The 16,957-nt window shown below is 37.0% G+C and overlaps 1 protein-coding gene across 8 annotated transcripts in view; it reads left to right on the top strand.

Annotated features, from left to right (window-relative positions):
- Window positions 1–16,957, top strand: part of LOC137011632 (R3H domain-containing protein 2) — a 69,561-nt gene that overhangs the window by 26,601 nt on the left and 26,003 nt on the right. For 6 of the 8 annotated variants that reach the window (XM_067374646.1, XM_067374648.1, XM_067374650.1 and 3 more), the window contains 10 exons: window positions 9,806–9,982; window positions 10,092–10,301; window positions 10,950–10,991; window positions 12,909–12,998; window positions 13,419–13,542; window positions 14,775–14,853; window positions 15,239–15,298; window positions 16,002–16,142; window positions 16,230–16,338; window positions 16,415–16,510. In XM_067374646.1, the coding sequence (XP_067230747.1) occupies window positions 10,140–10,301; window positions 10,950–10,991; window positions 12,909–12,998; window positions 13,419–13,542; window positions 14,775–14,853; window positions 15,239–15,298; window positions 16,002–16,142; window positions 16,230–16,338; window positions 16,415–16,510 (903 nt within the window). In that variant the 5' untranslated portion in view covers window positions 9,806–9,982; window positions 10,092–10,139. The remainder of the gene's footprint in view (window positions 1–9,805; window positions 9,983–10,091; window positions 10,302–10,949; window positions 10,992–12,908; window positions 12,999–13,418; window positions 13,543–14,774; window positions 14,854–15,238; window positions 15,299–16,001; window positions 16,143–16,229; window positions 16,339–16,414; window positions 16,511–16,957) is intronic. The other 2 variants (XM_067374647.1, XM_067374645.1) reach the window with 2 other exon arrangements.

Genomic DNA, 16,957 nt, shown 5'->3' with positions numbered 1-16,957 from the left:
CTCTCTCAGCTGAAGCAGCAGGAGGATGGATGAAAATAGATGTGTTTTTCCACACCGTCGAGGGCTGAGAGAGTAGAAACTGTAGGAAGGAGAGTGAAAGGATGGGATACAGTGGTACCTGAGCAGATGGAGTGGCACAGCGTGAAGCGGGCAGTGCCAGGGATAAACTCGTCACAGAGGGCACCGCTACTGAAACGGCCTCGATCAGCCATTTCAGATGATTATTAAATATATTATGGTGCATTTTTAATTTTGAAAATGCATAAAACCATCGTAAATTATTTATTTGGGACGGGTGATGGTGCATATGTTCATGTGCAGCTACTGATTCTCAAAAAGTACTCGGTTGTCAATCTTGAAGAAGTCCTCTAAAATTAGGCTGGTTTAGTGCTCATGTCGCCTGGACTCTAGTTACCGTTAGACTGCATGTGGAAACCCTGAGAAGCCGATTCTCTCAATGGACTAGGTGCACAAGATGGCGCCGGTGAGCATAAATTTGTCTCGTCTAACAGAAAATGTATTTTACTACGTTAAAAATGTAAATTAATCTTTTCACAGCCCTTGTTTTTATCTAAAAAGATAATTGATGGAAAGAAATTATATGCTCGGAATTGAGAAATATGGAAATAAATTTATCACAGGGCAAACGTGTGAATGTTCACAAGGCATTTTATGCAGACAACTCTAATCGTAGTTGTATATTTACAGGCATATTGTCATTATATGCGTATGCACCATGAGTTTGTTAATCTATCCATGCATGCATGCATTTAAATGCCATTGGCTCATGTGATTGTAACTATATATCGGCGATTTTCAACGATTTAGTCCCTTGGGGTCAGATTGACCCCAAACTTTTACAGAGCGATTGCATAAGGAAATATGCATTTTTTTTATATGATAAATTATATATAATTTTTTTATTTACTTCTTATCTATGCATTTCTGCTGTATTTTAGTGGATATTTTGTATTTTTTTTACCTATTTACTGTACAAATACTTAACCAAGTCATAAATTGGCTTATGAAAAATGGATTTTTAATAAAAAAATCACTTTAATGATTAACTTAATTACATTTAAATTGTATTTGGACATTGCCCTATGTGGTAGGGATAGAATACTACCATCTAGAGGTTTGTGGAAAAACTTTAAAGAGAAAAAGTAAAATGACCACATATGTCCAATAGAGGTCAATAGAGACTGTATGTTTGTGTTTATGTGTGTGTGTGTGTATGAGATAGAACGTTCGTTCCATTTTGTGTTTATGGTCAAGGACCAGACCTTTATTTACATCGGAGTCTGTGAAATTTTGTTATTTATTGGTTGCAATATTGACAGGTTAGCTGTTGAACCAGTCAGAATATGACCTCCAGTAAAAGTTGGAGCAGACCCTCTACCTCCATTGGTCAGATTGGTGCTTTTGTTAGCCAGAAGGAATATCCTTCTCAAATGGTGTATTACTTCCCCTACACACAATAGATGGATCCAAGACACATTTTTCTACATAAAAATTAAAGAATTCAACGTTTACGCTCCAATGTTCTCTTAGAGCCGTCATTAGTACCTGGGATCCTGCCTTGAATTTTATTAAAGGATTGCTTTGCTCCCCTGATCCTACTCTGATAATATTTAACACTGAATGTCATTCAGTAGGTGATTAATCTGTACATCTGTACATTTTCTTTGTCTATTGATATTTTCAGTGTTGGCAGTAAGCTTCTTTGTCAATAAGTATCAAGTGTGCAAAGTAAACCATATTTGGTTTTCGGTTACTGAAAATGTGGTAAAATTCAACAGTTTAGTCACATTGGGGTCCCAATATCTATGGGACTGAACTATTATAGGGCCTTAAAAATGAAGATTCCAAAAGAAAAGTTTATTAAAAATGAGAATCTAGAAGGATATTAAGATATCTTGAATACTTTTAGAGTTACAGGCATGCAAACTTTGGAAAAGGAACATTTATGGCACTCAGACAGGAATGTTCTATGCAATTGAGATGATGGAAAAACACGAGATATATTTCTAGTTTCAACATTATTTGTTCTTCAGATATTCCTCTTTAAAAGATCAGCTTTAAACAAAGTGAACCACATTTAGTTTTTGACCACTGAAAATGTGTACAATTGACCAATTTACTCATGGAGCCGCATTAAGATCTCCATATCTCTGGGATTGAACCATCGAGGGCCTTTAAAATGAAGAAACCAAAAGAAAAGTTTAAGAATCAGAATCTAAAAGGATATTAAATATATTTAATACTTCTTGAGTTACAGTCATGCAAACTTGAGGCAAAAAACTACAAGAAGTGCTTTTTCCCCATTTTTGAACGGTCACTGTTGGCATATAATGAAACACAGATTGATAAAGTCAACAGATTTTACTAATAGATCTACCAATCTCTGTGTGAAAATAAAATAATGATGCTGCCATCTTTATAAAGTCATTTTTACACCCCTCTAATTTGGCTCCAAATCTCAGGCGATCCTCCTCTACAAAACACTGGATTACTCAGTAAATATACATCTATGACATTTAATATTTTGGCTTTCTACAGAAAAAACATAACAAAATCAAACATTTGAGCCAGGTACCTCTGGTTGAGTTGACATGACCCTATATGCGTATATAATAGCACACACTGTCCATCACTTTAAATGGTTGCACACTTTAAAGCAGGATGGATTCTGAATGGCTGTCAATGTATTTGTTTTTCTAAAATTGCTCTGAAAGTGATTCCAATGATATTTCTCAGTGTTTTTAACATTATACTTGTGGTGTGGACTTCACTATTTTAGAGTGATTATTAAAATTTATGGTTATAGTTATCATTCTTGGGCATATTAAGGATGAATCTGTAAATGTACAGCACTGATTAGTGGCACTCGTTTGTCAGCGTTAATTGGCTGAGATTTGACTGGCCAGCAGAAGTCTTGATTGTGTTTCAGCTTGTGCCGACTCTGTTACAGAAATAGCCAACATTATTGGCTGTTATTTCGCCTACTACCTGTGTCAGCCTGAAAGGAACAGAAAGACATGATTGGCGTTCCTCTCGGTCTGAAGGCTGCACAAGCGCCTGTTCTGACAGAATGAACGGAGAGAGAACGCAGGGGCGTGACGGGTGGAGTGTGTGTGTTCTGCCCTCCAAATACACACTCGGGTAATTGGGGTGTGTGTGTAATTGGGGTACGGGGCAGATGTGCACCACATGGGGCGGAGGGAGATCTATTCTCTCTTGGTGACAGAGCCTGTTGCCATGGAGCTCCTCGTCCTATTGGCGGAGGCCTCGTCCAATAGGGCGTCAGTTTCATCATTGAGAATTTTCTCTCTGTCTCAAACAGAGGGAAGTGGAGATTGCATAAGGGTTGTAATGGGAGCCAAAACAGCCCCAGATTTCAACCTGACACACTTATTTTTAGAGAATAAAAGATGGAGATAGGCTGAACAATATCTCTCCCACACAGCGTGAGTGATGCATCATGGTCTAGCAGAGCACTGTTTGTGTTATTCATGGTTTTAAGTTCCTGTTGTTCTTGATCTGGGTCAGGGTTAAAACCATGAAAACATTTTCATTATTAAAAATACTAGTTGCAAAGGCGACATTTCTCATTTTCGTGTAGCTCAAGTTAAGCAGCAGGAGGATGTTAACTAAAACTAAAGCTCAATAAAAACTATATAGACTTTTAAAAACGTAATAAAAATGACAAAAACACATCTTTTTACATCATAGATGTGTAACCTTAATGCAGTGGTGACTTCAATAACAAATATGATTTTGGCATCCCCATTTGCTGCAATGGCAAAAGAAAAAATACACAGACGTTTCCGAAAAGGATTTTTTAAAATTATATTTAGTTAAATTACAGTCAGTTACAGAGTATAGAGCAAATAATAATATTATACTTTATTATAGTATTGTTATGATTCCCTTGTCATAATACAAGGGAACATTAAAAAATAATACATTGAATAAAAAAAAAAAAAAGATAACTTTTAGGCAATTTTTTTTTGTTGTTGTTAAAGTTGTTTTTGTGTGTGTTCTTATATTTGAAATGTATGGAAGCTTGTTTTCACTATGAAACAAATAAAAAAGGTAATTGTGAATTTTATAGAGTCAGAATGCAAGTTTATATCTCGCAATTCCAACTTTATAACTCGCAATTCCGACTTTATATTTCACAATTCTGACTTCATATTTCACAATTCCGACCTTATATCTCGCAATTCTGACTTTATATTTCACAATTCTGACTTTATATCTCACAATTCCGACCTTATATCTCGCAATTCTGACTTTATATTTCACAATTCTGACTTTATATCTCGCAATTCTGACTTTATATCTCGCAATTCTGACTTTATAACTCGCAATTCTGACTTTATATCTCGCAATTCTGACTTTATATTTCACAATTCTGACTTTATATTTCACAATTCCGACCTTATATCTCGCAATTCTGACTTTATATTTCACAATTCTGACTTTATATCTCGCAATTCTGACTTTATAACTCGCAATTCTGACTTTATATCTCGCAATCCTGACTTTATATCTCACAATTCTGACTTTATATCTCACAATTCTGACTTTATAACTCGCAATTCCGACTTTATATCTCGCAATTCTGACTTTATATTTCGCAATTCTGACTTTATAACTCGCAATTCCGACTTTATATCTCGCAATTCTGACTTTATATTTCGCAATTCTGACTTTATATTTCGCAATTCTGACTTTATTCAGGACATGATCTAGAGACGGGACCCCCCCCCCCCTCTCTCTCTCTCTTTTTAGGTTGTATAGCTCGTTCACCCTCTTTCTCGTCGTCAGGTCATGTGACGTCATCCTCCCCCTCCCAGCCCACTCAGTCCAGTGGGACCGACTCTGACTCATCTCTCCTCCGCTGTTCTTTCTATCCGTCCCTCCTTCTCTTCTCTCATTATTTGTTTCCGCGCTGGCCCCGTCCTTCTGTCTGCGCTGTCGTGCTCGATCTGTTGAAGCAGGGAATCCTTCTGTGACGCATTTTCCCTGCAGTTCAGCGATCTGACCATCAATGAGCATTCTCTCTCTCACACACACACACACACACACACACACACACACACACACACACACACAGAGGCAGTGTTATAAAACCACAGCGCAGCATCAAGTCATTCACTCTCTTATTCTCTCTTTCATTCTTTTCTAATTTTTCTAGTTTCGGGTGAATCTCATGAAAGCATCAACGTTTTTATTTATGCATTCAGCCGATGCAAAAGAAGAACAAAAACAATTCATCAAAGAGCCAGTAATATTCGTGATATAGGTTAATTAGATGATTAGAATATACATGATGTGCATTAAGAAAACAAAGCCTGTTTATTTGACCATTGAGATGTTTTTGCAGCGTAACCTTATTTTGCACTTTGATTTTTAAATGGTGCCTTAAACTATCTTTCATATTTTTGCATATATTTTCTTAATGCAAGACCTTTACACCTGATAACACTATATATTATGAACAATATCATGTTTCATCACATCTTTTGTTAGGTGATGAATTTCTTAAAGATTAAGACTGCCTTATAGATGCCATTTATTATTATTTTTTTAAATGTTTTGTATTAACTTTATTTTTAATATCTATTTCTATTTATTTAGGTATTTGTTTATTTTTGTATTGTATTGTTTTTTTATTTTATTTTATCATTTATTAATTAATTAAAAAAAAATTTTAAATAAAAAAAAATATATATATATTTTTGTAAATATCTCACCCACCAGCAGAACATTAATTTTGGAATATAATTAGGCAAATATAAATGAAAAGTATTATCAATTTTACTTGTGCTCACAATGTAAATGTATATAAAACATGGCCCAATTTTTTTTCATTTTTTCAATTCGATTTTATGCACTTTTATGTTACTTCTCAGAACAAAGATATTATTTTTAAGTCAATATGCTCATTGCATCATCTCTATTTGCTTGTACCACGGTGAGGTAACTTGACAATGGAGGGTTGTGTGTGTTAACTGGGTCACTCAGAGTGTGTGTGTGTGTGTGTGTGTGTGTCATGTACCAGCACATGTGTGCACAGCTGTCCAGGTGTGTTTTATAAGGTGCCTGTGTGTTTGACAAACATTCACTGGTTTATTTTTATCTGACTTCTCTGAGATCATGTGGTCGGTTGGTTGGCCGGCTGAGCGATGCACTCAGCTTTACACCTGAAGACATTCATAGTCTTTGCTTCTCATATTCATGTTTAATATCTCTCTTGCTCTCAAACACAAGCGGCAGCAGCTGATGTCGGCGTCTCCTTGGCAACAGAAGGAGAGAGAGAGAGAGAGAGAGAGTGACGGCTCATTCATGAACACTGTTCTCCCTCATTCAGAGCTCTTCATCTTCTTCATGAGCGCTGAGTTGATTCTTGAGGACGGCCTCGTTGCTGCAGCGCCCGCGTGTGTGTGTGTGTGTGTGTGAATGATTGGTCGGTGGTGTCATGTGCTGCTGGTGACGTCTTTTCTGCAGTCGGGAATCCCAGCTATTCGAGCGCGCTCAGTCGCTCTCCCCCACCCGCCTGCTTCAGTCTCTCTGCAGTATGACGTCAGCGCTGGAGTTTCCTCCACTCGCTCTTTCAGTCACTGCTGCCGCCTTATGCGCTTTGACTCGTGTGCTCTTAAAAGCGTTTTGTGTGTGTGTTTATTTTTGGATGGCAAGTTCCTCAACACAGAACCTAGCGCACAAACTGTTCCTCTGTCCACACACACACACACACACACACACACACTCACACTCACACTCACACTCACACACACACACACTCACACTCACACTCACACTCACACTCACACTCACACTCACACACACACACACACACACACACATAAATGAATTGTGGGGACATTCCATAGGCGTCATGGTTTTTTACTGTACAAACTGTATTTTCTCTCCCCCTACACTACCCATAAACCTTCCTATCACAGGAAACTGACTGTGCACACTTTTACTTTCTCACAAAAAAATTGTGATTCATAAGCCTTTTGAAAAATGGGCACATGGAGTAATGTCCTCATAAGTCATGCTCTACTTGTCATACCCATGTCATTATACACATTTGTGTCCTGATATGTCAGTCACACACACACACACACACACACACACACACACACACACACACACACACACACACACACACACACACACACACATCTGTAAATCTATCTTTCATTGTCACAATGCAATCTCTATCGCTTTACATTAACCTTATACTCTAAAAAATGCTGGGTTAAAAAACGACCCAAGTTGGGTTGAAAATGGACAAATCCAGCAATTAGGTTGTTTTGACCCAGCGAATGGGGTGTTTTAACCCGCATTTGGGTTGTTTTAACCCAGCAGTTGGGTTGTTTTAACCCAGCGAATGGGATGGTTTTGACCCAACGAATGGGATGTTTTGACCCAGCGAATGGGATGTTTTTAACCCAGCGATTGGGATGTTTTAACCCAGCGATTGGGATGTTTTAACCCAGCGATTGGGATGTTTTAACCCAGCGATTGGGATGTTTTAACCCAGCGAATGGGATGTTTTAACCCAGCGAATGGGATGTTTTAACCCAGCGATTGGGATGTTTTAACCCAGCGATTGGGATGTTTTAACCCAGCGATTGGGATGTTTTAACCCAGCGATTGGGATGTTTTAACCCAGCGATTGGGATGTTTTAACCCAGCGATTGGGATGTTTTAACCCAGCGATTGGGATGTTTTAACCCAGCGATTGGGATGTTTTAACCCAGCGATTGGGATGTTTTAACCCAGCAGTTGGGTTGTTTTAACCCAGCAGTTGGGTTGTTTTAACCCAGCAGTTGGGTTGTTTTAACCCAGCAGTTGGGTTGTTTTAACCCAGCAGTTGGGTTGTTTTAACCCAGCAGTTGGGTTGTTTTAACCCAGCAGTTGGGTTGTTTTAACCCAGCGAATGGGATGGTTTTGACCCAACGAATGGGATGTTTTGACCCAGCGAATGGGATGTTTTTAACCCAGCAGTTGGGTTGTTTTAACCCAGCGAATGGGATGGTTTTGACCCAACGAATGGGATGTTTTGACCCAGCGAATGGGATGGTTTTGACCCAGCGAATGGGATGGTTTTGACCCAGCGAATGGGATGTTTTTGACCCAGCGAATGGGATGTTTTTAACCCAGCGAATGGGATGTTTTGACCCAGCGAATGGGATGTTTTGACCCAGCGAATGGGATGTTTTGACCCAGCGAATGGGATGTTTTGACCCAGCGAATGGGATGTTTTGACCCAGCGAATGGGATGTTTTTAACCCAACGAATGGGATGTTTTGACCCAGCGAATGGGATGTTTTGACCCAGCGAATGGGATGTTTTGACCCAGCGAATGGGATGTTTTGACCCAGCGAATGGGATGTTTTAACCCAGCGATTGGGATGTTTTAACCCAGCGATTGGGATGTTTTAACCCAACGAATGGGATGTTTTGACCCAGCGAATGGGATGTTTTTAACCCAGCGAATGGGATGTTTTTAACCCAGCGAATGGGATGTTTTTAACCCAGCGAATGGGATGTTTTGACCCAGCGAATGGGATGTTTTTGACCCAGCGAATGGGATGTTTTTGACCCAGCGAATGGGATGTTTTTGACCCAGCGAATGGGATGTTTTGACCCAGCGAATGGGATGTTTTGACCCAGCGAATGGGATGGTTTTGACCCAGCGAATGGGATGGTTTTGACCCAGCGAATGGGATGGTTTTGACCCAGCGAATGGGATGGTTTTTAACGCAGCGCGTTTAATGAAAATTAATTAAACATTAAACATTTATTAAATTGCTTATTAATAAATGTTCACCTTTTGATTATTATTATTGCCTTTAGTAATTATTTGTCTGATTTTTAATTTCCAACCTATTTTGGGTTCATATTAAGTTTCTAACCTGAACTCTTACCCTAAACTGACCTTTTTCCCAACTATAACCTTTATTCCTAAAACAAAGTCTTGACCCTCAAACAGGCCTTTAAAGGGCTCTCAGAAAGAAGAATGGCTAAAATGTCCTCACTTTACTCTTTTTCCTCACTCCGCTGGTCTAAAACTCAAACCGGTCCTCACAAAGATAGTTGTACACACACACACACACACACACACACACACACACACACACAGGTCTAATGTGTCTTTATTGTGTAACCATCACATTCATCGTCTCTCAGCAGTATGTAGTGTGCATACTCTGCGCAGTATGTGAAACCAAGATGACCTACATTTGCTCAAATGTGCGTTGAGATACTGTATCTCACAATGCAATGCGTTCATCTTCCACTTCAAGTGTGACGAATGAACAGGAAGCGATATCATCATCCTTCATCACTTCATTTGATCGGACTGTCAACAGTCTGTACAAAAATTGGATTAAAAATGTCAAATGATTTCTGCAGTGATTCCACTCAACATTATGTTTTTATTTTTACGTTTAAATGTTTTGTTTATATGTGATTATTTATGTTTAATTCTGTTGTTTTTCTGAGTACTGGATTCTTCTGTCATCAAGACCGATTTCTTGTGTGCTTGACAGCCATGTTAATTATTGCATTCTGCTGTTTTTAAACCAGTAGGCGTTATACAGTACATACTGCACATTCTTCAGTAAGTAGTGAGCTAGTATTTCATGCCAAACACACGTTTACAGGCACGCTAAAGAGATATTCATACCATCAGCTGCTGTATTCACTCTTAATCACATGCATCTTGCTTTAATCAGTTTATATTGTGCGTTTCGTCTCATCTGACCGGTGTGTTTCTCTCCAGCAGGTGGAGCTGTGATGTTTGTGTGTGTGTGAGAGGGTCGTACAGGATGCAGGGAAACTGAGAAGACACTCTTTCACCATGACGTCCCCCCCGCCCTCTTCTCAGCCATAGGAACACACACACACACACACACACCGAAGAACACACACCGTCACACTACAGCCCCTGGTGTGTCAGGTAAAATATCACATGATACTAGTAAAAAGTCCAGTTTTACTACCATTAAGCAGTCACTAATGTTGCATCTCCTCCTCACTTTCTTGTTGTCCGTCCGTCTGTTTCTCAGCCCGCTGTCTGGGTTCGTAAGGTGTGCGGGTTTGTGCTTTAAGGGAAAATGTCAGTGGTCTTCCCACCCGACGGGATGAAGGAGGGCGACGGCACGCTGCCCGCCGACGCTCCCGCTGGCATCCGTGGCAAAAGCAGCCCGTCCGCGCCCTCTAAAGACACCAACGCAGACAGCACAGATCCTGACGACAACCTTTCCCAGGATGCACAGGTAACCGCTGCAGCTTTCAGAAACATTATGAAGGACACTTGAAGCTTTACTGTAATCAAAGTAATTTATTCCTGAGTTTTCAGTGTCACATGATCCTTCAGAAATCATTCTAATATGATGATTTGCTGCTCAAGAAACGTTTATGATTATTATCAATGTTGAAAACACATTCACATTTTTGTGGAAACTGTGATATATTTTATTTCTCAGCATTTATTTGAATTAGAACACTTTAAATGTCTTGCTGTCACTTTTAAACAATTTATGAACAATTTAATGTATCCTTGCTGAATAAATGTTAATTTCTAACTGACCACAGACTTTTGAGTGACTGTGTACATAGTTAGCATTAGGTTAAAATGTATTTTTTTGCTAATAATTTATATTAAAAGCATAATGCCCTAAACTTCTAATCTAATCCGCCACAGAACAGGATTTAAGTGAACTAAATCAAAAGAAATGTTGACCAGTCGCCACACCAGAAATATACATTATCCTTGATATGCATGTAAAATTCAACCTGAAATTTTGATGTTGAGTAAAATGTTATTTGTCAACCAAGTGTCATCAAGTTTTGTTTGGTGCTGAAGTTCATCATTAATGAATGATTAAAATGGTCGCTAATAATGTTTTGTTTTTTCTCTGCAGCGGCGCTGTCAGAATCACGGCCACAGTAGGAAACGAGCCAAGGTAAGACCTGTGATCGACACACTTTTGCTGATACTGTCAGTAGTTTAATCCTTACACCTAGACGTAAGTATGATGGGCGAAATCTAAAGAACACATGATACATTAGTGGTCAGCTGAGTTTAACCTCTGCCCTTAACATCTGTGTTTTTAGATGTACAGTAGGTTCATTCACGTGTCTTCCATCTTGTACGTTCTGAAATATTGTAGATCCTTGTTTGTTTGTTTATTTTTGAATTGTTTATTTATTATTTTTTTTGGTAACACTTTACAGGAAGTTAATGCATTAACTAACAATGACTAATGACGTTTGTTACAGTTTATTAATCTTAAAGACACAACTGTTCAATGTTATTAATAAATAAAACTTCTCATTTTGAGATGTTGAAAGATTAATTAAATGTTTTAGAAGTATTTTTTTGTTTTTAGTTAATGTTAACTAATGCAGTTAAGTAAATGAAACCTTATTGTAAAGTGTTAGCAGTGTTTTTAATACAACAGATCAGAACAAACGGCAAATAATAGTAAAAATAATAACTAAAATAAATATATTACACAGCTCTGCAAAAGTCTAGAAGAATACTTGTAAACACACATATATATATATATATATATATATATATATATATATATATATATATATATATATAATCCGATCCATTTTATAAAAATTGCATGAATTAAAATAAAGTATGTAGTGTATCATTTATAATTTGTTTAAATAATTCAAATATAGTTTTTTTCCCAGTTTAATAGGATACATTTCTGTAAAGTCAGACTTTTTTGAAGTCTTTTTAATTAATACATGGTCTGATATCTCACTTAAAGGGATAGTTCACCCAAAAATGAAACCGTTGTCATCACTGTCGTTATAAACTGTCGTATATAGTTTTACGATCTCTTTATGAACTTTTTGAAGCATCAAAGTGGTAGTTGCATCGAATGCCAACAGGGAGGCTTTATTTGTGTTTCAAAGATGGACAAAAGTAATTTTTTTGTTCTTTTTTTGGTGAACTGTCCCTTTAAGGGAGAGTCTTGTTTGTACTCCTGTTTTTGTCATTGCTGCTGGGAAACGAAGACGGGATTCTCTTCCTGTCGACCTCTCACTCACTTCTGTTGCCTTTGCACTAGTTGGCAAACCTGCTGAGTGTGATGATGGTCCTTTCCAGATGTTGTACAAACACACACAAACAAACACACACACACACACACACACACACACACACACACACACGCACACGCTCAGTCCATTTAGATAAGATTTAAGTCTCTTACCATCTGAATTAAACATTTCCAAAGCATTAGCTTCCATGATGTAACACTAGTGAAACAGAACATTCAGAATGAAGTAATGTTGGACTGAATGAAAGTATCTGTTTAGGTTGTTGAAACATATTTAACTCCTTCTGGGATGTTTCTATTTGGGTTTTCTGAAAGTGATTTTTGATGCATTGCACAATTTCAGATTTCTCTTTCTGGTTGTGTCAGGCATGTCAGAGAGTTTCCCGTTAACAGTTACATCTCATTAATACAATCATCCAGGCACAATATTCCTCCCCGTCACGGTCTTGTTTGCGTCAGCAGAAAAGATGAAGTTATTACGTTTTAATGAAAGGTTATGAATGCAGATGTTTTCTGTAGAATATTGTGCATGATTCATCGGTGTACGGAAAACATCTGCATTCATAACCTTTCATTAAAACATAATAACTTCATCTTTTCTGCTGAACTGGAATGTGAAATTGAAGTACATTTATTTCATGTTGAATCATTAGTTAATGGACAGCATTAGTGGCATTACAGTGTTATAAATATACCTTTTTATTCCCTTGTTTATTCCCATAATGCATCTTCTAGGTATGTGATTTGATTTAGTTGTTAATGTCCATGAACTTTCTTTGTCCTGTATCTCTGTCTCAGTCGAATGCAAAGCTCAAGCTGGTGAGGAGTCTTGCAGTATGTGAAGAATCATTGGGTCCGTTTTCAACAGACGGTCCTCCAGAATCACAGGTAGTGTCACACGGTCACACAAGCACTCAATATAAAAACCCTGGTGGCTTTATCAGGGCTGCGTTTGTAAGGAATGATGCGTTATTTGAGATGTTCATTTTTACCAAAACTCAGACCCTCAAGATTTAAAAAGTCAAGTCAGTGTTTATTTCTGTTGCACTTTAAATGAGATCGAATGTTTCAAAGCAGCTTCACAGTGATAAACAGGAAAAGAACAGAATCAATGATGCAAACTTCATCAAATATGAGACACATTCTGTTGATTCAGTTCAAAACGGTTTCAAGTGTAGCCTGTGCATAGTGTTTCTTGGCAAGTAAATCTGAGGAATATTTAATGTATAATAATAATATATACACATACAAATATTTAGCATTTATTAATATTCATGTTTTTTATATAATCTAACTCCACCCATGAAGGACATCATTCAGCTTCACATCAGCTGTCCGTCCGATAAAGAGGAAGAGAAATCCTCAAAAGACGATTACGAGAATGAGGAGAGGGAAAAGAAGGATAAAACTCCACGCAAGATGCTCTCACGCGGTAAGGCGCTCACTTTCTACTGTTATTGTTTATCTAGAACTAGTGACCAACCGATATGGATTTTTTTCATGGTTGATGTCGAAAGCGGTGGGCATCGAGCTGATATAAAACCAATATTATTATTATTATTATTATTATTATATTAATAACAATTATTATAGTTATTATTACTCAGTACTTAAATGTATAATTACACTGAAACAGACACCTTCAAATAAAGTGTAATGCAAGTCCGCTTCCAACGCTTATCAGCCAATAAAATCTTATTGGTCAATGCCGATAATTAAAAATGCCAAATATTGGCCGATATATTGGGCTTGCTGATAATTAAAAAATACCAAATATCGGCTGATATATTGGCCTTGCAATAATTAAAAAAATGCCAAATATCGGCCGATATATATTGGCCTTGCTGATAATTAAAAAATACCAAATATCGGCCGATATATTGGCCTTGCAATAATTAAAAAAATGCCAAATATCGGCCAATATATTGGCCTTGCAATAATTAGAAAATGCCAAATATTGGCCGATATATTGGCCTTGCTGATAATTAAAAAATACCAAATATCGTCTGATATATTGGCCTTGCTGATAATTAAAAAATACCAAATATCGTCTGATATATTGGCCTTGCTGATAATTAAAAAATACCAAATATCGTCTGATATATTGGCCTTGCAATAATTAAAAAATACCAAATATCGTCTGATATATTGGCCTTGCTGATAATTAAAAAATACCAAATATCGTCTGATATATTGGCCTTGCTGATAATTAAAAAATACCAAATATCGTCTGATATATTGGCCTTGCTGATAATTAAAAATTACCAAATATTGGCCGATATATTGGCCTTGCTAATAAATAAAAAATACCAAATATTGGCCGATATATTGGCCTTGTTGATAAATAAAAAAGTATAAAATATCAACCGATATATTGGCCTTGCAATAATGAAAAAATGCCAAATATTGGCTGATATATTGGCCTTGCTGATAAATAAAAAATACCAAATATCGGCCGATATATTGGCCTTGCTGATATATTGATCGTCCACTAGCTAAAACTAGTTCTGGGTATCAAGATAATATGTGCAGTGTTTGTCACAAGTAATGATGCATCAAAAAATTATACTATAAAAATGAATTCTGCTTCATTGATGGAACCTTCATTAGTTTTAGTTGTGACGTTCACATTGATCCGATGACTGTTTTTCTGTTCTCTTCCAGACTCCAGTCAGGAATACACTGATTCCACAGGGATTGATGTGCATGAGTTCCTGGTGAACACACTGAAAAACAACCCCAGGTACAACAGCCGTCATCCGTCCGTCCGTCCGTTCTAGACACAACAGTGATATTAGACTCCCGCGGGTGTCTCGGACACACACCCTGTGCTGCATTTATCGACAGCCGTTGTCTCTAGTTACACTTGGGTTTTCCTTTGCCAGTCTCAGTCTGGCTGTGTCCCAATTCACATACTATCCATCCTAAATAGTAGATGCCCAGATGTTGTACTGTTTCCAGTGGATTTGTGCTACAAAGAGAAAGAATAGGTTTTCTATCAACTTTCAGTTGTAAATATGTTTTCTGTGTATTAACCTAAATGTGAAGTAGTAATGCATTTTAAGATAATTTCTAATGTTTGCATGAGTATTATGTTATTAAGTGGTGTGTTTTTTTTACTGTTTTAGAGATAGAATGATGCTGCTGAAGCTGGAACAGGATATACTGGAGTTCATAAACGATGAGAAGTAAGTCGGTACCGGTCAAATTACTATTTTTTTTTTTTTTTTATAATACTTTGATACTTTTTTCAGGATTCTTTGATGAATAAAAAGTTAAAAAGAGCAACATATTTTGTAACAATATACACTACTGTTTAAAAGTTCGGGGTCAGTAATTTTTATTTTTTTATTTTTTGTCAGAAAGTAATACTTTTATTCAGCAAGGATGTGTTAAATTGATAAAAAGGGACATTTATATTGTTAGAAAAAAATTCTATTTTAAATAAATGCTGTTTTTTTTGTTTTGTTTTTAATTCATCAAAGAATCTTGAAAAAAGTATCATCGGTTATAAAAAAATATATATATTTTATAGTATATTAAAATAAAAAAAGCATTATTTTGATTTAAAATTATTTTATATAAATATTTTATATATATATATATATATATATATATATATATATATATATATATATATATATATATATATATATATATATTCTCACATACATACATGTACACAAACATTTGTACTTTATCGTGTAGTTGATATTTGTTGCCCCCTGTTGGTGGTTTGAGGGCATTGCCGTAAAATGGTTGTTTTACACTGAACAGGACTTTGTTTATTTGCATGAAATTCATTTTAATACAGAATGGTGAATGTTGTTGTTGTGGTAAATGCATTGCATTTTCTTTGTGATAAAGATGTTTTTGTATCTATATTTTCAGTAATCAGTATAAGAAGTTTCCTCAAATGACCTCATATCACCGCATGCTGCTGCATCGAGTCGCTGCCTATTTTGGCATGGATCACAACGTGGACCAAACGGGCAAAGCGGTCATCATCAACAAGACCAGCAACACACGCATGTAAGACGATGGTGGATTCGCTCTGATCCGATGGCAGTGATCGTAACGCATTGTCGGTGACCATCTTTCTGTCTCTCCGTGTTTCAGCCCTGAGCAGAGGTTCTCTGAGCACATTAAAGATGAGCGCAACATGGACTTCCAGAAGAAGTTCATCCTGAAGCGAGATGACGCCAGCATGGATAAGGATGATAATCAGGTTTGTGTGCTGCTCCGTTTTATTCTCTCATCAAGTTTTTGTCGTGCTTCTGAATTCTTCTATCTCTCCCGGTCAGATCCGGGTACCGCTGCAGGACGGCCGTCGCAGTAAGTCCATCGAGGAGCGAGAGGAGGAGTACCAGCGGGTCAGAGATCGCATTTTTGCACGAGAAGTAAGCACTAACTCCAGTGTTTCAGGAACACGGGCTGTGCTGAACCCTCTGGTGCTCCTCACTTAGGGGTCATGCTCACCCCATTTTTCCAGTAAAATCAATGTAATATATTTTTAGAATATATATTTTTATTTATGATTATGTATTTTGAGGGAATTTTATGGTACTAAGTAATATTTGTGCAATAATTACGATCCATTTGTTTCCAAAAATTTTTTACAATATAGTACATTTAATCAATGCATTTTTTTCCCCCCCTAAGTAACCCCTTCATTGTTGTGCTTTTTTTCTGCATTGTGGCTGATTTGTAGATTGTAGCTTCAAAATATTATCTGTAGTTTTATTTATTTTATTTTTTTTCTCATTCTTTTCTTTCGCTTATATTTTTGACCACGAAGAGTAGAAATGTGATTAATTTTATAGGACCATTTAACTTATTCAAATAAA

This window comes from Chanodichthys erythropterus, chromosome 21, assembly GCF_024489055.1.
Source record: "Chanodichthys erythropterus isolate Z2021 chromosome 21, ASM2448905v1, whole genome shotgun sequence".
NCBI classification, from domain to species: Eukaryota; Metazoa; Chordata; class Actinopteri; order Cypriniformes; family Xenocyprididae; genus Chanodichthys; species Chanodichthys erythropterus.
The sequence above is the reverse complement of the archived record's forward strand: the minus strand, read 5'-3'. Positions and strand labels throughout refer to the sequence as shown.